Source organism: Neopelma chrysocephalum, unplaced genomic scaffold, assembly GCF_003984885.1.
Source record: "Neopelma chrysocephalum unplaced genomic scaffold, ASM398488v2 Primary Assembly neopelma1_71, whole genome shotgun sequence".
In the NCBI taxonomy this organism is placed as follows: Eukaryota; Metazoa; Chordata; class Aves; order Passeriformes; family Pipridae; genus Neopelma; species Neopelma chrysocephalum.
In genome coordinates, this window is record NW_020897731.1 from 1,683,956 (window position 1) to 1,709,631 (window position 25,676).

General features: G+C 38.4%; 2 protein-coding genes across 2 annotated transcripts in view; one reads left to right on the plus strand and one right to left on the minus strand.

The window, feature by feature from the left end:
- Nucleotides 1-965: 965 nt before the first annotated feature.
- TRMT44 (tRNA methyltransferase 44 homolog) lies at nt 966-19,861 on the minus strand. The gene is made up of 11 exons (XM_027686505.1): nt 18,994-19,861; nt 16,578-16,695; nt 15,500-15,719; nt 14,271-14,339; nt 12,007-12,114; nt 10,537-10,608; nt 7,467-7,573; nt 6,673-6,856; nt 5,616-6,006; nt 4,635-4,751; nt 966-1,415 (listed from the first exon to the last, which is right to left on the minus strand). Exons 1-11 carry the CDS (start codon nt 19,730-19,732, stop codon nt 1,183-1,185), a joined length of 2,358 nt encoding a protein of 785 aa, XP_027542306.1. The 5' UTR covers nt 19,733-19,861; the 3' UTR covers nt 966-1,182.
- The window catches only part of ACOX3 (acyl-CoA oxidase 3, pristanoyl), a 34,805-nt gene continuing 28,504 nt past the window's right edge, over nt 19,376-25,676 (plus strand). The window contains exons 1-5 of the mRNA XM_027686506.1: nt 19,376-19,476; nt 21,658-21,836; nt 23,410-23,643; nt 24,450-24,521; nt 25,198-25,287. Of these exons, the coding sequence (XP_027542307.1) occupies nt 21,669-21,836; nt 23,410-23,643; nt 24,450-24,521; nt 25,198-25,287 (564 nt within the window). The 5' untranslated portion in view covers nt 19,376-19,476; nt 21,658-21,668. The remainder of the gene's footprint in view (nt 19,477-21,657; nt 21,837-23,409; nt 23,644-24,449; nt 24,522-25,197; nt 25,288-25,676) is intronic.

Genomic DNA, 25,676 nt, shown 5'->3' on the forward strand with positions numbered 1-25,676 from the left:
TTAAAGGTTCCTTCTTACACAAAGCGTTCTATGAATCTATGACAGTGTGGCCTACAAAGCCCTAAAAACCTACACCTACATCTGAAGTCTTCCACAATAATTTCCCAGAAAGTTGTTCTTCAAACCAACAAGCACTCTGAATCAATATAAAAAGCAAGGAAAGGACTAGGGTCTGACCAAGAAAGCAAGTGTACTATATGGTATTACTGCACAGTAACATGGAAAGGAAGCTGGTAAGTCAGGAAAGAGTGAAATCTCCCTAATTTCTGACTCCCAAGGGCCACTCTGAGTCATAAGAAACTCTAAATCCTCCTGTTAAGGAATACACTCAGTGCAGGTAGCTCCCTTTGCAGCTGCAGTTCAGGCTGCAGGTTGACCTCTGGGTGGCAGGAGCTCCAAGGCAAAAGGCCGTGAACTGCCAACCCTTGGCATGACGAAGGGCACGGGGAGCTGTGGCACCAGCCAGGGGACCAGACACTCAGAGACACGGCAGGAGTCGATGACCCCGAGACTTTCATAGCTCAGACTGTGAGGTTATAAAAGCCCTGGGTTTCCTTTGTTCTGGGTCCCTCCCTGGAGGCACCAGCTTGAGCAATTATTTTGTTACTGCACCAAGATTAAACTATTTTAAGGATTGCGAGGTCTGAGACTCTGCTCTGGGAAACCTGAGGCAGAGCCAGTGAGGAAACCTGGTTTGATTGTGGGAGTGTGGGGTGTGTCGGGAGGCAAGGTGGCTTTGGTCCCAGCTCAGGTGATGTGGGTGTGACTGCCAGAGTGGGTTCTGGATAGTCAGAGAGAAAAGTTTCCTTAACACTCCTTAAAAACGTGGAACAAACTAGCTAATTTTCAGGGTTTGAAAACGCTGCATCATGTGCTTTTGATCTGACTGAGGATCATAAAGAGTGTCCTAGGAAATTAAGCTTTTAAATTTTATCCTTATACAAGTGCGTGCTAGACAAGCCATGACAAATCCAAACGTAGAGACATTCTTTACTATACCTTTTCCATAAAAAAATAAAGATTTAGAAATATGGGAGAACTTGTAAACCAACTGCAAAATAAAATGCATAGGCATGTGGAAAACCCCTCTATATTGTACAGATCTTCATGCACTACGCAGTCCCAAAGTCAATCCTATATTCAGTGGTGTACACAAGCTTGAATGTAAGTGGCAACATTTTATTACTGTATATGTTTTTTCTTTTTAATTATCTGAGACTGCCTTAGCTCCTCAGTTCCATGAGCATATGGGCAAGATTCAGAAGGCAAAGAACAACCATCAGGATGATGAATGAAAAACCAACAGAGACGTGTTTTAAATGCTTCAGCTGAAAGGCGACGCTTCACTTCAGGTTTAATTTTACTTGGTGGTTTCTCTTTTCTCCAGTCACGAATGTGAACTCTCCCATTCAGAACTAAGATTTAAAAACAAACAAAAATGCAGCTGTTAATAGACAGCCACGGGAATTAAACTGGAAAATACTGCAGTGACATTCTGTGAATAAAATACACACATATTCTAAAAATTTGCCTATAGGTAGGCAAAACCAAATGAGCCATTTGTACAGAAACAGAAAAGTGCACAACAAACCAAGACAATATAGACACAGCATAAGGAACAACTGATGGTTTTACCTGAGAGATGTTTTACTGTGATGCTGAATAGTTCGAGGCACCTTTGTATTGTCTTTGTAAAAGTTTGCTTGTTCGTTTTAAATATAGCAGAATCATTTAGACTAAAATCCTCTGAATTCAGATTACAAGCCCTGACAAAGTTTCAACTTCAAGAACTGTAATTCCTCTGGTGTTCAGAACTTTACGACTCTACATTAAAAATGTGACTACCAGCAAGTCTTCTACTAATTTCACTACACAGTTCATTGACTCAAAAACACGCTGCACCAAAGAGAAGACAAGTCTAATCCTTCAAAGGAATCAATATCACATTATCATTGGTTAATAAAGATTCAGCACTTTGGGGTTTTTTTAAAAATCATTTGCTGTGTTAGGACCATAAACTGCACACACACACACATACACACACATGGGAACCTCTGTCAAGTCCTTAAATGTGTAAATAAAAGGGAATAAAAGTACGTTAGGAAGGCAGGAACAAAAAACAGATGAAAGGAGGAAGTCATCATCATGGCTAGGCTTCGCGAACGAAGATTTGGGAAGGGCTCTACCCACTATTCTTGCAAGCGCGTTGGTGGCTAAAAAGGCCAATACGGGAAAGGCAAGTCCGGTTGCAAAAGACACAGCAGAAAGACTCCTTAGATGGTATATTCTGCAAGGCTCGATTCTTTCTGCGTTGTCTTTTCTCCTCAAGAGTGATCCTGCGTGCTTTCTCAAAAGTATCAGCGGCGTTATAAATGGACTGTCTCCAGGCCTCCCGGTTAGAGGCCAGAGTAGACCAGTTATGGTGATCAATATGCCCAAGGCTGAGTTGTTGCTTCAGGGAGTCCTTGTATCTTTTCTTCGGAGCTCCTCTCTTGCGGCAGCCGGAGGCAAGTTCACCATAGAGCAGGATCTTAGGGAGGCGGTGGTCCTTCATCCTGGAGACGTGCCCTGCCCAGCGCAGTTGCGTTCTCAGTAGCATGGCCTCAATACTCGTAATTGCTGCCTGTTCAAGAACAGATGTATTGGTCACATAATCTGACCAGTGGATGTTCAGGATTGTACGGAGGCAGCGTTGATGGAAGCGTTCTAGGAGACGCAGGTGGTGGCGGTAGATGACCCATGTTTCGGAACCATATAAAAGAGTAGACAGCACTATGGCTCTGTAGACACTGATCTTGGTACCTTTCTTCAAGTGTTTATTAGGAAGGCAGGAACAAAAAACAGATGAAAGGAGGAAGTAAGAATGGATGAAAAACAACAGCAAAAATGAGGAGGGAAGAATCTGCCACTTCTAAGTTGCTATGCTCTATTTTCATATTCTGCTTCAATCACACCTTCTCTATCACACCCTTGTAGCTTGGAACAGTTAACCAATGTCATTCTGCATTCTGATAATTGCTATTCAAAAGGTAACAAGTCCAGTCAGTGAAAGCTGAGTATCACACATTCAGGCCTGGATGAATTCATCCCTCCAGGTTTCCCTGTGATACACAGACAGATGTGAACTCGCGCAAAGCCAATCAAGAAGCAGACAAGCTTTAAAACCTCTCTCAACAGATGAAGAAAAATGAGCAGATATAGTGCTATATATGATCAAGTGTGGCATAATTTTTCTCTAGAAAACCAATCCTGTATTGGACAAGATGTCTGATCAAAAGAAACCGCCACAGATCAATTCCTCATAAGTCCCTTTTTTGTGTGTCTGTGTATGTGCCTGTGTGTGTGTGTGCATCTGTCTTTCATGTTTCAAAAGAAAAACAATTCAGTAAAGATGACAAAAGAGCTGTAGCCATGTTCTTCTTTGTCCTCTTGGGCATGAGCAATATCCTTCCAGACCAGCTGCTGACAAAAGCCTCTCGCTATGGTGACATGCACCTGAGGGAAAGAATCAAATGGTCTCTACTGAAGCCCTGGGGAGTATCCACGGGATGTAAATTACTGAGAAAGATCTGGCCTTAATCCCAGTCTCTCTTCAGAGATAATGTGCAAAAAGCATCCATGCAAATTTAAATGCTTATTCCATGTAACAGGTTGTAAATCTATTTCACCTATTCCTTATGATAGGAATCAAAGTCAAACACATAATGAACACAGTGTGACCAACTCTTTTAAACAGATGGTAATTCAAAAGTATTTCAGTATGGATTCACATTTTATAATTGCCAAGTGTACAGAACTCCTTAGTGGATACTAAACCTAGTAAAGTTAGCCACTGGCAGCACCTAGATTGCATATTCAAGATTTCTTGCCGTGGATTAGTTGATCAACATTTTACAGCTGAGGTAGAACTGTTGGGACTTAATGCACTTTGAAATTTGAAGCAGCTTTAATACTGACAAAAACCTTGAAAGCAAAGCTACACCTTTACTCCTGCAAAACTTCACACTGACAAAAAAACCCAAACAACAAAACAACTGCACAAAACACACCACCATCATATTACAGCAGGGGGAAAAAAACCAAAAAAACGAAAAAAACCTGCTATGAACAAACCCAGCCAACCAGAGACTTGCTACTGAGTTCTTTCTGCCATGCTACCATAGGCTACACGAACACATCAAGCTCACAGTTACAGGTTCTCATGGAGGCTAGTTTTATTTCATGTCACCATTTACACTGTAGGGCTTAGTAAGGCCAGTCTGTCTCAGTTAAATGCTTCAGTGAACATGCTGTGTATATGACAGCCCCAAAATCATCAATATTTCATAGGAAAAATAAAAATGCTCCAAGTCAAAGAATAGCATCCAATTAGCCACTTGAACAAAAGGGCTGTCTTTTCAGATACAGTCACTCTAGATTTTGTTGATAGATGTCTTACCAATCTCACTCAAAACAGGTTTACTAATGGTATCTTGGAGCAATGGGCCCATAAAGAATATTCGGTTTTCCACAGAGGTAAAAAAAGCAGTTAAAAAGCCACCACCATAGTAATTTTTCAATTAAGTTTAGCTGCATAAAGAGGAAGTAAAATAAATGATTACAGAAAAACAAAACAAAACCCAAAACTTCTTTACCTTCAAATACTTGATGATTGTTCTTGAGCAGTGTCTGCAGGCCTCCATATTCACTCTTTAGCCTTTTTAATGTCTCTTTATTTAAGTGTTCTGCCACTTCTTTCAAAGAAAGGCTTTCTGCAATAAAAATGGTGTAGACATTAAAACTTCACATATATAAAACCTTAGGAAAGTTTAACTTATATATAGAGTAATGATGTAAGAATTCTCTACCAGTACTGTAGCAACTTCGTTCTTGCAATATCAGGTCTGATATATATTTTACATGTATGTTGTCTGTAAAATAGCAGCTTTCATTCTACAGGACTCAAGACAGAATATCCACAGTAAGACACTTTTAATTTGCCCTCCTTTTTTTACAGTAGCATGTAGTCCTCATCACAATAAGCACTGTCTATAGGCATGTAGTTAAATGAGAGAATAACTCAAAGGATCTTCTGATCATGACAAACTACAGAAAGGAAATAATAAAAAGAGGAAAATGGAAGATGATAATAGTATGAACTAACTGAATGCTCATAAAATTACCAGCAACTTCTATTCTTTTTGTTTGTAAGACTAAACTAAGAATTCCTAATCATTGTAACCAAATGGCACTTCAAAGCACTTCTTACATAATTCTTACAGAATTACAGCTAATTATCATGTGAATATTCAAAAACTTAATATTCTCCCCAGACAGATGTAGTGTTTTGTTTTGGAAAATGGGGAAGAGTTCTGGGGTTTAGTTTGGTGTGTTTCAATAAAAATGGATTCTCTAATACTATTTAATTGTAAACCAGAATAAAAGCCTCGAACCAGTTTCCAAATATTCTTCTATGTGCAATAAAACATAGCAGAAAAAAGCACCTTTGATTGCTACTGTACTGTTTTTGGTATTTCCTAAAATCTATTTCACTTACTGAATTTACAAACATATGAATTTATTGCAAAAGACATGTTCCACCAGCAAAAGATAGTGTAAAGGAAAGACAACCTCACCTCCTTGATTCCAGGAATTCATATTTCCACCCTGCATATTTGAACATGATTTTTGGGGGGTTGCATTTAACAGCAAGTTTGCTACATTGAGAACCACTTCATCTACAAACTCCCGAGGGAGGGAAGCACAGTTTCTGATTTGTTCCACTTTTTCTCTGGGTTGAAATCCAGGCATCCAAGTGGTACCAGCTGTCTCAGTCTCATCTGCAGGAAGTTCTGAGCCTGCTTCTTCACACACACCATCACAGTGGTCCTTATGATTAAATCCAACTCTTCTGTCACACGTGATCCCAGCACAGGTCCGACGACTGTTAATAAACTGTGTTATCTGCTTGTCAATCAGAGCAGATTCTGTAGGTGGATAGGTCCTATTTTTTCCAATCAGGCTTACCTATTTTAGTAGAAAAAGGTAAATCACTATTTACACACAGTCCCAAACTTACACACAGTCCCTGAACCTCCTCATGTTTCTGCAGGTTTCTCACTGCCTACAGGAGATACCAATACAAACCCAATACTCATTAACATCTGAGGCACTCTTAATTCTAGTTTTTGAATACTAATGCCACAGAAAAAAATACAGGAAACAAATCAAAATCAATCATGCTATACAATCACAGAGCAAAAGTAATTTTCCTGACCCTCAGATTATTTACAAAGTTAAAGCTGGACACCTCTTCCTATCTGAGAACATTTCACTTTGAATTTCACTGGATATGAAAAACTGCAAAATTAAGTACAAATTAAGTACAAATAAACAAGACAGGCAGGTTTTTTAAGTTTTCCATCCATATAGTGGCATAAGAAAAAATCATGAAACCTTCCATTCCTTCCTGTTTTTAGGTTTGTGCCTATGACATTAAGAGCAGAATACCCAAGAAAACAGGGAGCATTTTCAGTTTCAGTCTCTCTTCAGAGCATACTGTATCAAGTAATGCAGCTGACTATAGTCTGATCGTACAATAACAATGAACAAACATCCACATGCTTCAAACAGCCAGTAGATTTAAAAAAAAAGGAAAAACAAAAGGCAAAGCTCTACACAGTCCAAAATTACCCTTTTTGTTGACGGAATTCTAAGGCAATCTTCTTCTACGTGAAAGCCGCATACAAATCCCACTTGGGCAACAAAATCTAGATATTCTCTGTACTGAGTTTTCTTGCTTTGCCTTCGGCTGTATTTTCCATGGAAATCAAAGAAACAACACGGCAGCACAAAGTAGCAACATGAATAGGAAGACCTACAAGGAGGACAAAAAACCTGCTGATGTTATTTCAGAAAACACAAAAATTTAACAAATAAACTATCAGATAAAAGCAGTAATGAAAATTTTTATTAAGTGACAGAGCTTCATGCAATAATACTTATAACTTCATCTTTCAGTAGATCTATTAGTTTAATCAAAAATACTATTTCATAACGTATTTGCTGTAGCAAATTACTGTGCCAACCTAGTTTGCAGAACTAAATTTCTAGACAGTAAACTACTGCTGCTGGTTGTAAAGAGAGGAACAGTTCAAGGGAAGGCAGAACCATAAGCTCTTATTTACAGAAAAAAAACCACAAAACCAAGAAAAACCAACAAGAGATTCACATATATGAAGTTTCTGAACTTCAAAAACAAAATGCTGCACTGAATTCTATTGCTTCTCCATAGGAAGAGAAACACGTTGTAAAAATAATAAATTGTCATCAAAAGAAGTGAGTCTTGCAAGGATAACAGGTGTGGCAGCAAAAGTGACAGTTTTTATCAAGCCCACATAGGTAATTATGAGGGGGTTGTTTGTTTTCTTTTGCTTGTTTGGGTTTTTTAAATTCCTTCCCTCTCACTCCCCTTCCTCCACAAATACCTAGCTGCAATTACGGGTATCCATGGTGTTAATTCATCTGAATGGTTTCCTATGAGCCAGTCAGTGTCTGGAAAGAGATGGCTGTCACCCGGCATGATTGTAGATTCCTAAAACACAAAACAACACATTAAGTGAATTCTATTACAGGTTTCTTTAAAGCATTTTATTTGTTAGTAAAGCACTACGCAACAATATAAAATATTAGCTGACAAATACAAGGTGAATGAGAATCACAGACACCAACAAGGTTTTCCTCAATACGAATTTTTGCTAGATAGTAATTTTTTATAGCTACACAGAAGTAATTTAGCAACAAATACCCACAAAACATTGGTCAGAAAAGGAGTGGAATAACAACTATGATTAAGATATGTGGCACCCTAAATATCTATAAACAAATATCATACGTTGGATTACGATTTCTTGCCAATCTCCTTCTGTTACATGTATGTCTGGACTCAATTTTTCAGGAAGTCACTTAATTTGCTATGTTTTACAGTTCCTAGGACTCACACAGCAATTAATCAGAACACAGCTGCACTGTTATCTTCTCTTTCACAGATGCTTCCCAAATCAAATCCTAACACACAGAACAACACTCTTCACATGCTTTCACGTACAATAAACCTAATCCAGCCTAACACTTTCTCCTCTTGTCTATGTTGCCATTCCACTCCCTTCCAAGTTGTGTCAAAACCACCTTATGATACATGTTAAACCAGGAGCAAAATTAGGAAAAAATAGGTTACAAAAAGAATGCTTCTTTGGTGACCTTTGGAATAGTATTTTGCCTAATGGAAATCGATATATATGAATTGAGAAAACAGCAAAGAAGTCCTCCCGTCACAATACTGACCCACAGAATAAACTCAAGAGTATCCTATCCTGACATTCTTAAAAAAAACCCAAACAAAAAACAAAAAATCCACAAACAATAACAAACAAATGAACCTCCCAAAATAAAGTGAATAGGATGAATTCTTAATACAGGTTAAATTTCAAAAGTTCTAGAGTGCCTTTAATGTTTGTGCCTCACAAACATGTTTTCTCACCATGAACTCACTTCGGCAAAGAAAGTACTTAAAGTTATTAATACCATGGAAGTACACACTCTATCCTGAAAACATGTAGGAATCTTAAAAGAATTTTTGGGCAGATTTGAAAAAAGTTTTAGATTTGAATTTCCACAGACTTTCAGGAAAAGTTCTGAAAATTATGCTTATACTCTTTTTTTATATAGAAAATGTATGCTTTACAAGCTTAAAATTCAGATGTATGTTTAAAGTAGTACCTGCATAGGAATTTTAAAAACAAAACCAAACAAAAAACAAACCCAAACCTCTTATTAAGGAATTTCAGAAATTTCAGGCTATCTCTGGTTACATTTCAATTCCTCCTTAAGGATCAATATGGTGATTATTGTTGACTTTAAAAACTACATCTCTGACCATTTTTAGTTATGTATATACATTTCTAGATAATGAATGTAACAAATTTCTCTCTGGCAGGTTACTAGATGTTAATACTCATTACTCATTACTCATACTTTATATTTCAGTTTTGATCACTCGGTTTAGGCACAGCATGAATTATCAGTGCCATACTCTACATTTTGACAGTCACCCATAATCAAATTTGTATTCACCACATCTGACAGCAGTTTGGCAATACAGAGTGACACCTGTTACACTCCTTTATATTGCTAGTTCTGTACTAAATGTCCCAGATGGCAATATCCATCCTGCAACTCATGCTTCAAGTAAAGATCAAAACAAAATACGCTTCAAGGTAACAACCAGCTGTGAGCAGGTGCTTTCTCCTTCTGCGGCTCCTACGGCTACAGAAGCCTTGCAAAATCATTTAACCCTTCCTGCTCATTGTATAACTCCTTCCAGCACAAACTTGCACTTTCCTCATATGCATTTTTTTATATTTTTACAGTTTCTTTGCTTCTGTCTGGGCAAGAAAAGGAACATGTAACACACAGGAAAAGAGAAGACCCTGTTTGGCATTGTCAGATGTGACTTAATGTAGTACAATAGATACGAAGGAGCTCCACAGCTTGATGTTTTGGATTGTTTCTTGAGGCATTTCAGTAAGATCTGTTTGCAGACTGTAGCAAAAGAACATGGCAGTTTTGGCAATCTGTACCCAAAATGGTGGGGTGGCAAAGAGAAGGCAACACAACACTGTGCACTGTGAAAGCTTCACCTCCCATCTGTGTAAACTGCTGCTCTTTTGGTGATTTAGTGTAAGTTGTTAGCGTCCAAAGTTATATCAAATTTAACTTTAAACAAAACTATTAGAGAATAACTGCAGGTGGGGAATTATTTTATTGTATTGGAAGCTGACAATTTTTGAGAGAACACAGTGAGAAATTTTAGAGTCTAGAGAACAAAACAGTCAGGAACACCTCACCTCCAAAGGGAAACTGTTCATTGGCACCACACTTTAATGAGTGTCAGACTAAGAATGCCTGGAGTCAAAGTGAATGTTCCTGTGTTCAAATTGCTCCTGTTCTTATAAAAATGCTAATATGGAACTTGAAATATAATCCCTCTTTCAGACTTATTTTCCTGTTCATTTTTGAAGGCTTTTATATTGGCTCCTTTGAGGTTCGACAACAATTTTGTCACCAAAACAGCACATAGCACTGGAACGTCATCACTTTCAAGATAAAGACACTCATAATTTTCGATATTATTATCTTTTATGAGCTACAGTGGTGCAAATAAAGCTGCTTAATATTGATCTTCCAGTAAAATCAAAGCTTGTTCCATAGCGTGCATGTCTGTATATGCAGTAAGAAATCATGTTAGTCTTTCTGGCTGAAAAATAAGCAAGTTGCAAATATGTAAGGGTACGACACCGTATTGCTCTCATAATTCCCTTTACAACTTACTTCACAGCCCCTCTGTATATGGATGGCATCATACCAAACCACTGGGTCACTTTAGACAACTGCCTGTAACACAATATGCTTCATTAGATTTGCATCAATACAACCTGAAGCAATGAACAAAAGAATAAATTTACAAAACAGTAAGACTGACATACATTTGCATAATACCTCTAAATGAGTTTCTGGTCCATACATGTCCCATATTTTTCTTCTCCTCACATCAATTCCTCTACCTGAATGCTGAAATATTTAAACGACAAAAAGTGTCATTTTAAGTACTACTTTTAGCAGAAATTGTCAAACAGGTTCACTAAATGTACATATTAACAGTGATTATTTCATTCATGATAAAATTTAATGAAACGCCACTTTGCCATTTCAGGCAGAAGCTGAATACTTTTAATCCCTTCTTTCCCTCGAAATATAAAGGGAATTACTTGGAAACCTTAAGAATATATCTGGTTAAAAAATTTTACCAGAGCACACCTACTGAGACTGCTCCTGAAAATCTGGATCTCTACAAATGTAGAAGCAGAGGTATCATTTTTTGTTTGTTTTTAAAATATCAAAACCTTTTATAAGGTGAGTACTACTGTAACTCCCACAGGGCTCAGAGAATAGTGCTACTCTAAGTAGCCCTTAGTGGAGGACCACCTTTCAACTATCGAAGTCCAAACGCATTTTTTCCTGTGTGAATTGAAGAGGAAATAGACTGGAAACTAAAGTAAGAAATGAAGAATGTGTAAGTATTTGAACTTCAAGAACCTTGTGCAGAACTAACCAAAATCAATTACTAAAAAAGTCTCATAAAACTCTCATACATGATTTTTTTGACAGTCAGTGTTTGTCAGCACTCCAGCAGTGATGAACTAATGAGGAATGAAAAGAAACATCTACAGGGAAAATAGCATCTTGCAATGGACACAATTTTTCTGGCCACACAAGAATAGAAAGCTTGTGTTAGGAGAACCTGGGCCAATTTTTCCCGCCAATGAAATTTATTGATCTAGTAATATTGATTAATTTCCTTTACAAAGTGGAAAATGCAATTCTCTGAAACAGAGAGACCCAACTTCACTCGGTTTTGTTTAGTCTCACTGACCTATTTTTGTTGTTGTGTCAGAAACTACACATCAAGAAACTATGGTTATTACCATGTTTTCATTCCCAAAAGCACAGTATGTTGTTAGGCATTTTCAATTAACAGACGTCAGGATTGTTTTTAAAGATATAGGAAAACGTTTTCAGAACACTGCAAGTAGAATTCAATTTAAAAATAAGTTCATGAACACCATGCTGTGAGAGAGAATCCCCATGTCAAGATTCCACATTACTCTTTGCTTTTTTCTAGAGCATAACTAAATTAGACCATTATTTTTAACTTCCCCCCTTAGTTTCTTACCTCAGAAAAAGCAGCCTTGAACTGACACGAAATGTACTAATAAAAACAGATAATAAATGAAAGGTTTCTAAAGCTCTCCTAGGATTTTCTCTTGGTAACTGGAGTGACAAAATCCTATTTTAGTGAGATAAATAGATTTTATTTTGGCTATTTGCACACCAGATAAAAGGAAAGCATAATAAGAATATTGACTATCTCTAGTTTTTAATCATTATTTTAAAAAGCATTCTATTTACCCCTTCATTGTTTAGAATGTGAACTAGCAGACCATTTCCACATCCAAGATCTACAAATGACTGTTTCTTAGTCAACCCTTTTTCCTTTCTTTCTTCTTCCCAAAGAATCTAAGGCAAGAAAAGAAAATATTTTAGATTTCTGCTCTCAAGTTTCCCTGAAAAAAGAAGCAAAAGGTTATTGGAAATTAAAGGAGAAAGCTGGGAATGCAGATGTGACAGAAAATATTCCCTGTACTCACAGATAAAATACCTTTAGAGAAAAAAAACAACCAGAACTGAAAAACATTGAAACTGTTTATGGAGAGGGGCAAGAATTATATTGCAAAATATCAGTTTCTAAGTGCTAAGCACATCCTCCACTCCCTCCTCAGTCACAAGAAGTTGAAATTAATCAGGGCTATACAACTCTGGGCTAGAATGAGCATAAATGTAAAGTTGCTAAAACAATGGGTGCAAGAGAAGAACAGTGGAAAGCAAGGGAATTATCAAGTAAACTTCAACAATGTCTCTGCAACTAACACCCCGGAGGTGTTTATATCCACTGTATTTGTGCTGGCAGAGCTGAAAATAACCAAAATGTTCTTTGTAATCAGTCGGTGATATATTGGCAAATGTAACCTCCTGTTCTACTGAACAAAGCAACAGTGTTACCGAGCAAGTCAGCTGCCCCAAATTCTGCATCAGCTAAAGGGACCCCAAAGCTTTCACCCAAATTCTAGTCCCTGCTCCATACATTAGTAGTTACTTTTACATAGGTATGTAATTCATAATTAACAATTGGATATTTCTCTGCAGAACACGGATTAATCTCTATCACTGTCAAACTTTTTCCTTCAATGAGAAGTTACAGAGCACACATTCATCAGCTCTGCTCTCTCATTATTCACTATGATTAACAAAAATCTCCAAGTATATTTAACTATGAAAATTAATATTTGTAACATTGTCTCTTGTGAACATATCAGTTTTGCTAGAGGGAAAGAAGACGAAGATAATCCACGAGATTATCAGGCTATGTTTATGTTTTTAAATTTACCAATCATTGCACTTTGGTACTTTAGGCAGTATCCCAGAAAGCCCTAATCATCTCCTACGTAGATCGTACCTATCCTCCAATTCCTCCAGAGTTTTTCCCAATACAAACTGAACAGCTACTGCTTTGGTCATGGCCCTAGACACAGGTGATTGCAGAGTAAAATGAGGTCACATGTAAACACCATAAATCCATAACGACTTGACACTGGACCTACTTTCAACCAACTACTCTCAATTACTTGTTTAATGTACTTCTAAATAATGAGTTATTCTATAACATCATATAGATACCTGAACATTTAGTAAGGAGGTTAAGTTATTAATATCATAGTTTAAATTTTCATTTATATAAACTGTAGGTTGGATGAATTTAATAACTTTTTAAAAACCACTGCTACATCAAATAACATACGTTATCACTGTAAACCAACATTCACGTGCATAAAAATGGTATCACTACAGAATTTTCTTGTGGTTACAATTAAATTCCTAATTTACAATATCTAACATTAACACAGTGGTAAAAATGGTAAAGATGAATCTATTACATAGTTCTTTCCACAAGCCAGTGTCTAAGGCTCTAAGGGGTTAAACAGTCAATTATCAAAATTAATTAGCCTTCAGGAAGTTCTGTAAATGATCTAACTTACTTATAAATACGGATTTAAATAGATTCCAGAGGTAGAGTTCAAAGTAGACATGCTCTTATCACACTCTGGATGGCAGTAAAAAATATTTACGTGCCTATATAGTGACCCATTTTGATGCTTTTTATAAAATTGAAGTTTCTAGTGACTGCAGGTAGCAGAATTTTCACAGAATCTATGTAGGTGTCTTAGAAAACTGCACCAAGCATTCCCAGCATCTACAGTTGGCCTTATTACATTTGAAGATGAGATTTGAGTTGAAATTTTATCAGGGAAAGGTATAGCAGTGAAAAACCTTTAGCATAAAATTAACAAGTGATAGAAAAACATAGAAAACAATCACTCCTGATCTCCAGTTGGTCCAACTAACCATTTCCACATCCGTGTTTTTCGCTTTATCACTTAGAAATAAATACATCTTGTCTGTGTAGATCATCAATTTTCTGCAACAGAAGACTGCAAATCTTTACCATATCTTTACATAGAAGTTCTTGTTTCCTTCTAACCTGATTTTCTTTAGAGAGGTTCTATTATTAGGAAATAGAACCTTATAGAACATTATTAGGCAAAGCAATTCCCTACCAGCAAGTAAGTGGCAATGCCAACATCTTCATAAACAAATTTCTCAGGATCTGTCACTTCAGGCCACACCTTCAGGAAAAAAAATAGAGAAAAAAATGGAGAAAATTTATTTTCTGCATCATCTGAAATAACTAAAAAAAGGGCTCAGTTACAGCAATCTGGATACTCATGCACTCATCCACTTCAATAGGTTTCTGCACCTCACGAATTTCGTATTTTAACCTCATTAAAAATATACACAAAGAACATAAATAAAGACTGTTTGATTTTGTGAGTCACACGAAAGGATGATGGTGTAAAGAATGTTCTCATCCAACAATAAAGTTTCCAAGAACATTATGGCTCCATATGTGCAGGTCACGAGTAAACTGCTGCATCTGTTCTGTAATAGATCGTGTATGTTCTGCTTAACTCTCTCAGGAGAAAAATGCTTATATTTTTCCTGTGCAACATTGTTAACATGAACATTTATAGATTTCTTTTCAGAAGGTAACAGACATAGAATTATCCTGGCACAACAGAACACAAAGAATCAAAATCTGAAGTAGGAAGTCAGAAAGCTCAAGTATTATCCCCAAGTATTATTTTCTAAACAAGGAATTGAAACAAAGACTAAAATGCTCAACTCTAAACTAATTCTACTGCAGATCTAAAGCCTGAACCACTGACTTACCTAAAAGACCAATTCTACTCTCAGTATTTCTTTCTGTTAGTACAGAAATATCAACAGCAAAACCTTCCAACATTTTCACAATGTGTTTTACAAAACACATATATAACACATACTAAGATAGCATACAAATTTCAGAAGAGGAATAGGAAACTTAACCTACTTGCTAACCAATGCTGTTTACAGAGTCTTTCAGGCTTTGGAGAAGCAAGTGCTTTATTCGTGCCTTCTAATGTGGATGATTTAGTATTTATTCCACTGACCTACTGCTTACTTTTTAAAACAAGAGATACATTCTCAGAAATGTCTGTCCTCCAAATATATGTTGTGAATTTGTCTCTAAATCTTGCTTTTCAAGTTCTTCCAAATACTGAATTTTTTTCTCCATATGCACCAAAAAAACCCACCCCGAAACATGAAACCAAAGAACATACATTTCAATTCAATTGTTTCTTTTATTAAAAAAAAAAAAAGATTTAGTGACAGAAGCAGCTTCACTACACAAACAATGAAAAAAGTTATGAAAAGATATTATTACTGTATGTAGTGCTAAATTTACCTTTACCATTTCTTTGTATTTTTCTTTGAGGTCTTGATACACTTTGCTGTACTTTGCTACAGAAATGAGGGAGAGTGTACTTTTAAACTCACTGGGCTTCTGCTCCACAGACCATTTAGCCAGTTTGGACAAAAGTTCATTTCCGAGCCATGCTAGCTTGGGGTATGCAATTCCATCTGAAAACCAATCCTCTGGAAATGGAGCTACAACAGACACAGACCTTCAAACAAACAAATAAACAATTTTGAATAAATACAGTATATTTCATTATTTCAGCTACCTCAAAGAGGGAGAAAAAAATTATTAAGTGGAGAAATCGGCAAATCAAACAGAGATATAAAACTAGACAGGAGAATAAGGAAATACACAATTTACAAAACCAAAAGGAAAATAAAACAATGAAGTTACTGAATAATGGGTTGTCTCCCCTGAATTTTGTTAGCTCGTTAGCTGTCAATTCAAACACTGTACATGAGAGTCCATGCTGCATTTAACACAATGAACGAGGACTCGCATATGATGACCAACCAGATTTAACAAGATAGCCAAACACTAAGTAGCAAAAGTCAGTTTATGAAATTCATGAGAAAAAGGAAAATTTAGAAAAAAAATACATCCATTGGCACAATCCATTATTTCATCTTCTCTAACTTTATTCAGGTTTCATTAGACCTACATCCTCAGATGCTCAGGACCAAGCTGCAATGTCACCTTTCAGTGACTGAAGCTCAGTGGGTTCACAGCAATTCCAATTCGACCTCAGCCCTACTAACACCCCCAGAACCTGACCTTTTTCACAGGCATAGTTCCTCGTGATCAGAATAGGCATATTTTTTTCCAGACCACACACAGCTACAGTCAATGTATACATTGAAAGTTGAAACAGCTTTGTGATACTTTGGGTATTGTAGATGCTTCTTTTTAACAGAACACTGTGCACTCAGATCACAACACTACTGTAATTTACCAATCAAGCAGGAAATTATATAAACCAAATTGCTTATGTACCAATACTAAGCCATTGTGTAACTCTTGCAATAACTCACTGTTTGCTTTCCCTCTCAGTCCCAGCACTTACCATTCCTCATCTTTTATGTGTCTAAGTTGAATTTGATAAATATTGCACTTCTTAATCAGGCATTTTCCTTCACTGTTTTCCTCCAAAGGCAGAAAGGTCACAGTTCCATTGTAAACATCTGAAAAGATATACAAACAGTGGTATATTATTCTATCCTGGCTCACACAAAGATGAACTTTTGTCTTCTTACTATGTTAAATGCAAACTAGTGAGATCTAGGACAACACAGGAAAAACCACAATGCTAAGAATAAATCCATTTCTCAGTGTGCCTGACATCCAAAAACTGGATGGTTCGAATTCTCAAAATTTAGCATTCTGTTGCATGATATTTTCAAAATACCTAAGGCTGTCCAGTAAGAGTATTAATTTTATTTTAACTCAACTATTTTAATAAAGTAAAAGCTAGCCAGTGAAACTTTTCTAGCACAAAACTGCTGCTTTCCCATAGTCCACAGTAAGTCCAAAATCCTGGTAAGCAATTTTAATTAAACAGAGACTTACATATCACTCCAGTAATAGATAAACAATTGGTGCAATATTAAAAAGTAATCAATAATATTAAAAATATCTATCAATTTTGCCATTTGCAAACACAGGATCTATTGCATCATTATAATTAAGCATAGCCGTGTTTCCCTTTCGGCATCATGCAGCTTTCCCAATTTGAGTTCCTAGACTAAGCACTGTGAAGAAACACATTATCTATCCCTAAAATAGTAACTCATAACTCTGAAGGCAGACTGCCTGGGAAGACCTGCTTTTAGGTTAAGGTGCATGTATGATGTTCCTACACTGAGTGATGTTCAGCAACCACACTACTGATGGATTCCAAACACTAGAGATTTTGAAAAAGGGAATCTAAAGGCATTCATTATATTCCATACATCTTAAGTGTGTATGCACTATTGCTTTATAAAATAGTTGCAAAAATCTTTTTAGCTATTGTTTATGCAGGGCGATTTCCTATGAATAACTTAAGTTCTCAGTTTTGCAAATGGTTTTTCAATTACTATTAAAACAAACATTCTGGTAACTACAAATGCTATATTGGCTACACAACCAATTTTCAATGGGCTCCAAAATTTTCTGAGTGCAACAAGAAAGAATAATTAGCAATAGAGGAAACATTAAGTCTTGCTGTCTTGTCCCACCTTTAGCAATCCCATCCCTGACATTTTTCATTTTAAACATATTAATTAAAAAAAAATTCTTACAGATAGGCTCTCTAGACATAGCTCAGGAACACCTTCTCTTAGCATCAAAAGAAAAATTAAAACTGCAACATAGACTTTTTTTAAATTTCCCTATTTTTTTAAGGCAGCAAGAAACAGGCCACAAGAACATTCAAAATCAGCTGTCACCCATATATGACTATAGGTCCTTCTGAATGGTAAATTTAATTTTTTCTGGAATTCTGACTCTTTTCAAAACATTACTACTAGAATTTAATCCATATCAACAGGTTTTTCCAAAATTTATCTTAAAGGAGATGTCAACCTCTAGCCTTTAAAACTTTGTTTACATTAGTAGGATTTACCACAGCATAGTACTGTCATACAGTGTCAGAACAAAACAAAGGGAAAAAAAACACAAACAAGTCCAGCTTCATTTTTAAGCAACAGTGAACAATAAGAAAGTTGATACAAACATTTAAACTTGGCCAGCTGCCTTTTCTATTCAGTATCGAGGCTGGTGAAGGGACTCGAGCACAAGTCCTATGGGGAGAGCCTGAGGGAGCTGGGGTTGTTTAGCCTGGAGGAGGCTCAGGGGAGACCTCATCACTCTCTACAACTGCCTGAAAGGAGGTTGGAGCCAGGTGGGCCTCGGTCTCTTCTCCCAGGCAACCAGCAGTAGGACAAGAGGGCACGGTCTTAAGTTGTGCCAGGGGAAGTTTAGGTTGGATACTAGGAAGAAATTATTTACAGAGACAATAATCAGACATTGGAATGGGCTGCCCAGGGAGGTGGTGGATTCGCCATCCCTAGAGGTTTTTAAGATGAGACTGGATGTGGCACTTACTGCCATGGTCTAGTAACCACAGCAGGGTTGGATCAAGGGTTGGACTTGATGATCTTGGAGGTCTTTTCCAACCCAGTTGATTCTATGATTCTTTTTCCAACACTATCATCAGTCCTTACAAGCCTTTAATTAAGTTTGCACTACAAGCAGCGTTTGTGTGCGGGCAGCTTACTCATGACGGGAGCTCGAGAGTCCTGCAGGTGTTCGACCCCTGTTAATTTGCGTTTCAAACTGCTGCCTCTTCCCAGCATAACAACAAAAGATAAAAATGGAAGATAAAGGGGAAAAAAAGTGGTATTTATCTCATCTGCCAGACAGTCTCTGACGGGACAGGTCTGCGGCAGGCGCAGTCCCTGACCCACCATCCCGCCCCCTCTGCGCCGGGCTCCGCTCACCTTGGACCACCAGCTCCCGGGCCGCCGGGGCGGGCGGGTGCCCCCGGGGCAGCAGCGTCCTCAGCAGGGCTCGGAGCTCGCCCGGCCCGCCCCAGGGCCTGAGGGGCGGTGGCAGACACAGCTGGTCCCGCACCTCCCTCCACAGCCGGCCCAGCTCCGCGGCCCCCGCTCGCCCCTCCTGCCCACCGCCCACGGCGGCGAGGGATGGAGGTGCCTTCCCGCCCTCCCCGAGCGGCACCGTCCCCTCTGCCTCCACGGCGGCTCCGCACAGCCGTCTGTTGGCCACCTGCGGCTTCTCCAGCCACACGCGCACGGCCGCCCAGAAGCCGCGGGGCAGCACGGCCCCGCCGGGGTCCCGCACAGCGGCCGTCCCCACCGGCCCCATCCCCCGCCGCTGCCGCCGCCGCGCCGCGGGAGGAGGAGGCGGAGCGCGTCGCAGGCTGCTCCCGTCAGTTCCCGAGGCGGGGACGGCGGCGGTTCCAGGTACGTAGCTCTCCCCGGGCTGTGGCTTCGAGGCGCCGAGCGCCGTGAAGGGCGCGGGGAGAGACCCCGCTGCGGCTGGAAACACGGGGAGCCCTGAGCTCCCGGCAGCGAGTGAGGCCGGAGGGTCGTCACTGCATTTGTAGCACTGTTTGGGGAAGGTCGTTGTCGCTGTCACAGCCTTCTTGAGAGCGGACTCTAGACCGGGAACTCTGACAGTCCCAGCTGTCCGTCCCTTCAAGGAAACGTGTCGATACATTTTGTGTACATTTCGTACACAAAACGTAGTCTCTTTCTGCTTCCTCTGAGCAGAAGCGAGGCCCTGCCGTGAATTCAGGCAGTTCAAGTAGCGGCTGTGCAGTGAACCCTCAAAGGGCTCCCGCAGAAGTGGTTCATGCCCTGCCTTTACCCTCCCCGGGGTTGTCCTTCTCTGGGCGACTGCGCTCAGCAGCTCACTTGGAAATGCAGAGCCGCTATAAAATAAAATAAAATAAACACTGCTGATGTCATCTCACAGAATAAGGGTACAGCATCATTCTTGACACTACCAAGTGTCTGAGCCGTGTCGTTGTTACACAAGATAATCGACGATAGCACCCTGCAAACTGACGTTTCCCCTCGTGATTTGTGATCCGCTGTTGTCCGGTCATGAATTTGAATTACCAGCAGGAGCGCTTTCCGCAGAAAAAAGTTGCCAACTCAGCATTTCGCGGTGAAACTGCAGCCGTTCTTGGCAAATTGAAAATAATGTGTTTTTTACTGCCAGCTTCACACGCATTTCGACATATCAGGACGAGGCTGAAATTAACACCGAGGGTATTCTTTAGGGCAGTCCTTTGTTACTTTCCTATTGTAACCGCCTGTTTTGGATTCCTAGTTAGTTTTGAAACTGTTTGCTTGGAGCCAGATTATACTAAAACATTGTGTGAAGTCGGATTTAAGTACAGTATCCTTTTTTTAATTATTTTATTTATTATTTTTTCCTCATATGGGCAATCTCACTGATTTGCAATGTCAATAAAGTTAGATGCAGTACCTGCAATATTTCAGCATAATCTTTGTTATTAGTCAGAAGCCTTGAACTTCTGCCTGATTTACCTGTTTTCCAGCTAAAAGTGCTATACCTATTTATTTGGCTGCAGGTTAAAACACTTTCTCATTGCCTTTTCCCCCCCCACACCTCTCATTTCTTTCCAAACCTGTTGTTCAGTACTGGAGCTGCACCTTCTTAAAACTGATTTGGGAGTCACATGCAGAAATACTATCCTGCAGTCCTCTTCTGCTATGTCCACAACTAGGGGATGTCCTCCGTGAAAGGATAAGGTTGAAGACGTAGCAAAGAGATATATCAAAATGATGAGGGAAAAAAATGTGATGGAAAAAGCATATGACTGAACTAGTGGTTTCTGTACTTTATTATGTTCAAAGTCCATATGGAGCCCTTGGACAGCCCTGCACCTGGATGTCCTACCTGTTCCTTTGAATTGCTTTCCAGCCAGTTTCTTCGTTAAAACATGGCCAGTTTCTACTCCCCTGCCCGATGATTTTTGCACTTTACAAGTATGATAGAGATCTCTGTCGCCTGCGTGGTGGCAGGAATTGCTGGGTGTGCCATGAGCAGCAGAGGGCCCTCTGACACCAGCTTCTGTAAGCAGCAGAGCTATCAGCCTTTACTCCTTTAGGCCAGGTTCTAACAGAAAGCAAGGTGTTCCTTCTCTCCTAAACCAGTGCAGTTGTACTTACTGGTAATGAAATCCTGCAGCATCTGTGCAGTTTTGCAGTGCTCTTGCATGACCCATAGATGCACACAACAAGGTGCCAGCAGACTTTGTGGGGTCATACTGCTTTTGTTATTTAAGACATGGTATTTTCTTGCCTGGGTCTTTTATCAACTCCTTTCTTACTACACAATATTAATCAATAGTGTCCCTGTTTCATATTTAGCTCATGTTTTAGTAACAAAGATGATATAATTCATTTACATTTGATCAAAGGCATTTTTTCGTAGTTTTTATCAAGCCAATTGAATCAGAAAAAGGGAAGGACACGCTTTTAGTTGGCTCTGCTCTGCTGTACTCATACATTTAAAGAAGTCTATGGATTTAATTAACAACCCTTTTGATTTCTTTTTGTTATTAAAAATCAACTTCAGTTCATGATTTATCTTTTCTCATTTGATTGCAGTTTAGCCAACAATGGCATCCACACTGAATCAGAAAGAAGCCACTGGCAACCAAAATTCATGGGATAGTTTGCTCCCAGATTTACCTAAAGGCCCGTTTTGCAGATACCGTAAGAAAGCTTCCTTCAACTGGAAAGAGATGGCAGTGTTACTAGATGGAGAAGATATCATCCAACTAAAGGTAAACTTTGCAAGAACTGTAAACATGTTTTACTTCTGGAGATATCTGTAGAAGCAAGTATGTGGTTTTCAAAGGGAAAGTAGTTAATAATACTCAGTAAACAGGGAGCATGAAGAAATTGGGTTTCCGCATCCAATTTTCAGAACAGAGATGAACTTTTAAGCAACCTACTTTGCTGTCTCATAAGGCTCATTTAATTACTCATAAAACATCAGTATAGGGGAGACCAGCAGGTGCTACGTTACAGAACTTTAGTGTTCATTTCAAACTGAGAAAGAACTATATTCTACCATATTTCTTTACTGTCTGCATTAAGTCATTTATCCCATGGTTTTGCAAGGCACTTAAGTGGAGCTAAGTTCAAGCCACTGTCAAACATAGTATTTCTGTCTGTCTTTCACCTGACATAATTTCTCACAACCTTCTGTGCTTGCATTAATGCTTATGTGATGTTGCAGTTGGACAGATTAGCATGTCTACCTCGCTGAAAGCTAACCCTACCGAAAAAAAGAGATTAACTGCCGCACAAAAGATGGTGTGGAAATGCATAACTTGGAGATGTAAGAGAAGAGCTACCTTTTTTGAAGGTGGTGTAGAGTTATATGGATTTAAGCTAATTTTGAATGTTCACCATAATTATTAAAATCCTGGCAGGTAGATCAGAGAAATCAAAAGGCCTTTTTCTGCATCTGACTGGTATGTGTAAGAGCATAGAAAGAACACAAGTGCTCTGTGTCTGAGGGAGTTTCAAAGCTGTGTGGGCATATAGTGTTGTTCATCCAGGGAGAAGGAATGACCCTGCTTTTCAAAGGAAAGTACAAGGAGTCTGGTTTTCTTCCTTCTTATTGTGTCATTCTCTTCAGATAGAAGGAAAGGACTTCAAAAACATTTTTAAAAGATTTTGCTTAAGGCACTGCAATTTTTTTTTTCTAAATTACATGAAAGACAATTAAGATGTGGATATCTTGAAGACACAGATCTGAGGTAAAAAAGTGCCATAGTATATTATGGAAAATATACCAAAGTATATAATGGAAAAAAAGATCCAAATTAAAACATTAAAAGTTGCACATCTCTGTATTGAGTGGCTGCATATGATGGTTCCATTAAATGGAGTACATTTCTGCTTTCATCTGGGAACAGAGCAGTTGTAGCTTAATGGCTTTACCATCATGGCATATTTCTAACTGAACATAACCCCTGGAGTTTTACCTTTGTCCTCACATTGAGGGACGTTGCCCTTTAGATCCTGCCAGCAGCTTCATATATTGAAATACTGAAGCTGCTATAAAAAGCAAGTAAGGTTTACCATACTGTTCTCATACATTCAGAGTGAATCAATGAATCATTACTTCATTATGAAGAAGCTTTCATAAAATTACACTGCACGAGCTCTATATATAATGAGAGACCATTTAAATATATTTTCTAATGCTCTGGAGTTTTTACTTTATAAATTTACACCTTTTATCAAATGATTGTAGTTTGAGGCCTTGTATTATCCCAGAAGAATTAACTGGTTTTGTTAATGCTTTTAAATTAACATTTTCATGTCATTTATTCTGCCCTCAAGAACAGAATCTTCTCTGCTCTGGAAAGTGATCCTCTCTTTGCACATCATCCTGGAGAAGATTTGTACCGTGAGAAATATCAGGAGCTGACATTTCTGCGCTGTAAAAGGCTCTTTGAGTATGATTTTCTTCCTCAGCAAGAGATCATAGAGAACCCCTTAAAGATCTTTATTATGGTGCTCTGTATAGGAATGTACGATTGGTCTCTATGTCTCCAATTTGTCTTACATAGCGGTGTAAGTACAAGTCAAGGGGTATCGAGGTGTATATTTATATTTGAATTTCAGTAACTTGTAATATCGTAATTTTGTTGCTTTATGCCTATTTTATTAAAGTTATATCTTTCCCTAGTCCTTTATTTTCAATAACGAAATTAAACTTTAGCTGTTTAGAAGCATCAGGTATCAGAAACTCCCTTGCCTAAACCCCAATGTCTTGATTAAGGTCAGAATCCAGAAGGAATGGAAACCAGTGTGAAGTTTCTCACTGACATCAGTGGCTGGATTCTGTTAATAAGTTGCTTCCTAGATGAGTCTCTCAGGATACTCAACATAGCTGGTCAAATAATATCAGTTGAATTAATTAATTATTACTCTTCAGGTGGAAGAGGGGGATCCAGGAATTATATTTTGTTATGTGAATATCTGTCTAGGAAAACTGAAGGTAACTTTAAAACCAGCATTTTTGTCTGATCTTGAAGCAGTACCTTCAGTTCCTAATCCGTTTGCAGGAAAATGAACTGGAATAGTCTTTAGGTTTTGCTTTACTGAAGAGGACATCATTAAGGACAAGTAGAAAGCATTTTTAAGCATTTACAATGGAGACTTGAACAGGTTAGAGCTGTGATAAGTTTACTCTTCTGTAAAGGGGCCTTGACAAGATGAAATCCTGCCTTACCTCCCCCAGCTATAGTCTAAAGGTAGTTTACTGTGCAGTCCGCTTTCCCTGGTCTCTTTACTGTCCATCACTATTACAAATCATGTGCAATTTGTGCTTTCCATCATGGGCCAGTGATTTAATTCATAATTCTCTGTTTTTACAGGTATTTGGAACTGCAATCATGAGTGCTTATAAGAGGTTTGCACACATTTTGAAACAAGCTTATAGAATGGAGGTAATTTTTTAAAATAACTTGTGAGAAGTGAGCACCTTCGGAACCGTGTCACCACTTGCAGCTTTTTGTTATTTCTATCTCTGTACATACCTAAGTACTTATAAATAGCAAAAGAAAAGACCGTGGGGCAGATTCAAGCGCTGAGCTCTGACCATCCTCACTAGTGGCTGCTAAACCACTTCTTGGATCTCTTTTAGACTGTCCAAGTTAACATGCAGACAAAGTCTGGGGACTTCTTCCAAAAGGCAGTACAGATGACACTACACCAGTTTTGTCTCTCTCTGGTCATTTGAGAGTATCCTACCAGGATGTCCATACCCTTACCATGATGCCATAAAAATTCAATTCTGATGCTGTAAAATGGAAAATAATAATGTTTTAATGCCAGAGAAACACCATATGGAGTCCAGTGGAGACTCAGAACCAAGTGTCCTGCAGAATAAGTGCTGCCTGTCTGATACAGGAGGTGCCAGTCCTAAAGAGTTTCTCCAGTCCAGGCCATGTGGGCAGTGTTCATTGTCTGGCCAGACCCTCTTTGATATTGTAAGATAAATATACTGAGTGCACCCGAACTGAGCTTCTTTTGTTACTCTTCATTGCAATCATTTGAAAGTCTTTCAGTTTTAACTACTGTAATAAGGTGGTCTTGAACTGTACCTTGTATCTCCTTATTTAGATTTTTGGATGTTTTGCTCTGACTGAGCTCAGCCATGGAAGTAATACCAAAGCCATACGAACTACTGCCACATTTGATCGGAACACTCAGGTTAGTCCTTAATGCACAGGAATAATGTTTGACAATGTTAAACTCTGTTATTTACTAACAGAACAGAGTGATTCAGGGATTTCTTTTGATTAACAAGAAAGAATCAAGTTCAACTTCAAATGTAAAAAAAGTTGTGATACATTTACATTATTATAAATTCTTAAACCCATTGTTTACTGTTAAACAATAACAATTCCTGTTTTCTTGCTTTCTCTTCTGGTTGTGATACAAAATAAGGATAGAAGCCTTTTCCTTTGTTGTGCCTCTTAAGGAAGAGTTGAATGTGCAGATTAAATTGTCTTTTGTCTTTAAATATTAAGGCTTTTTGTACAAAGATAAGGATTATTTCCTAGGATGGGAAAGACAAAAAAAGATGTAAGAAGACTGTC

Bases quoted from the DNA above. Each gene is read 5' to 3' on its own strand.
- TRMT44 (XM_027686505.1), bottom strand. From the start codon at position 19,732: ATGTATCGACACGTTTCCTTGAAGGGACGGACAGCTGGGACTGTCAGA. The intron at 6,857-7,466 runs GTATTTGTGGAG...TCCTCCTTGTAG, and splicing joins ATACCCGTAATTGCAGCTAG to GTCTTCCTATTCATGTTGCT. The intron at 4,752-5,615 runs GTGAGGTTGTCT...TTTTTATTGCAG, and splicing joins GAATTCCTGGAATCAAGGAG to AAAGCCTTTCTTTGAAAGAA.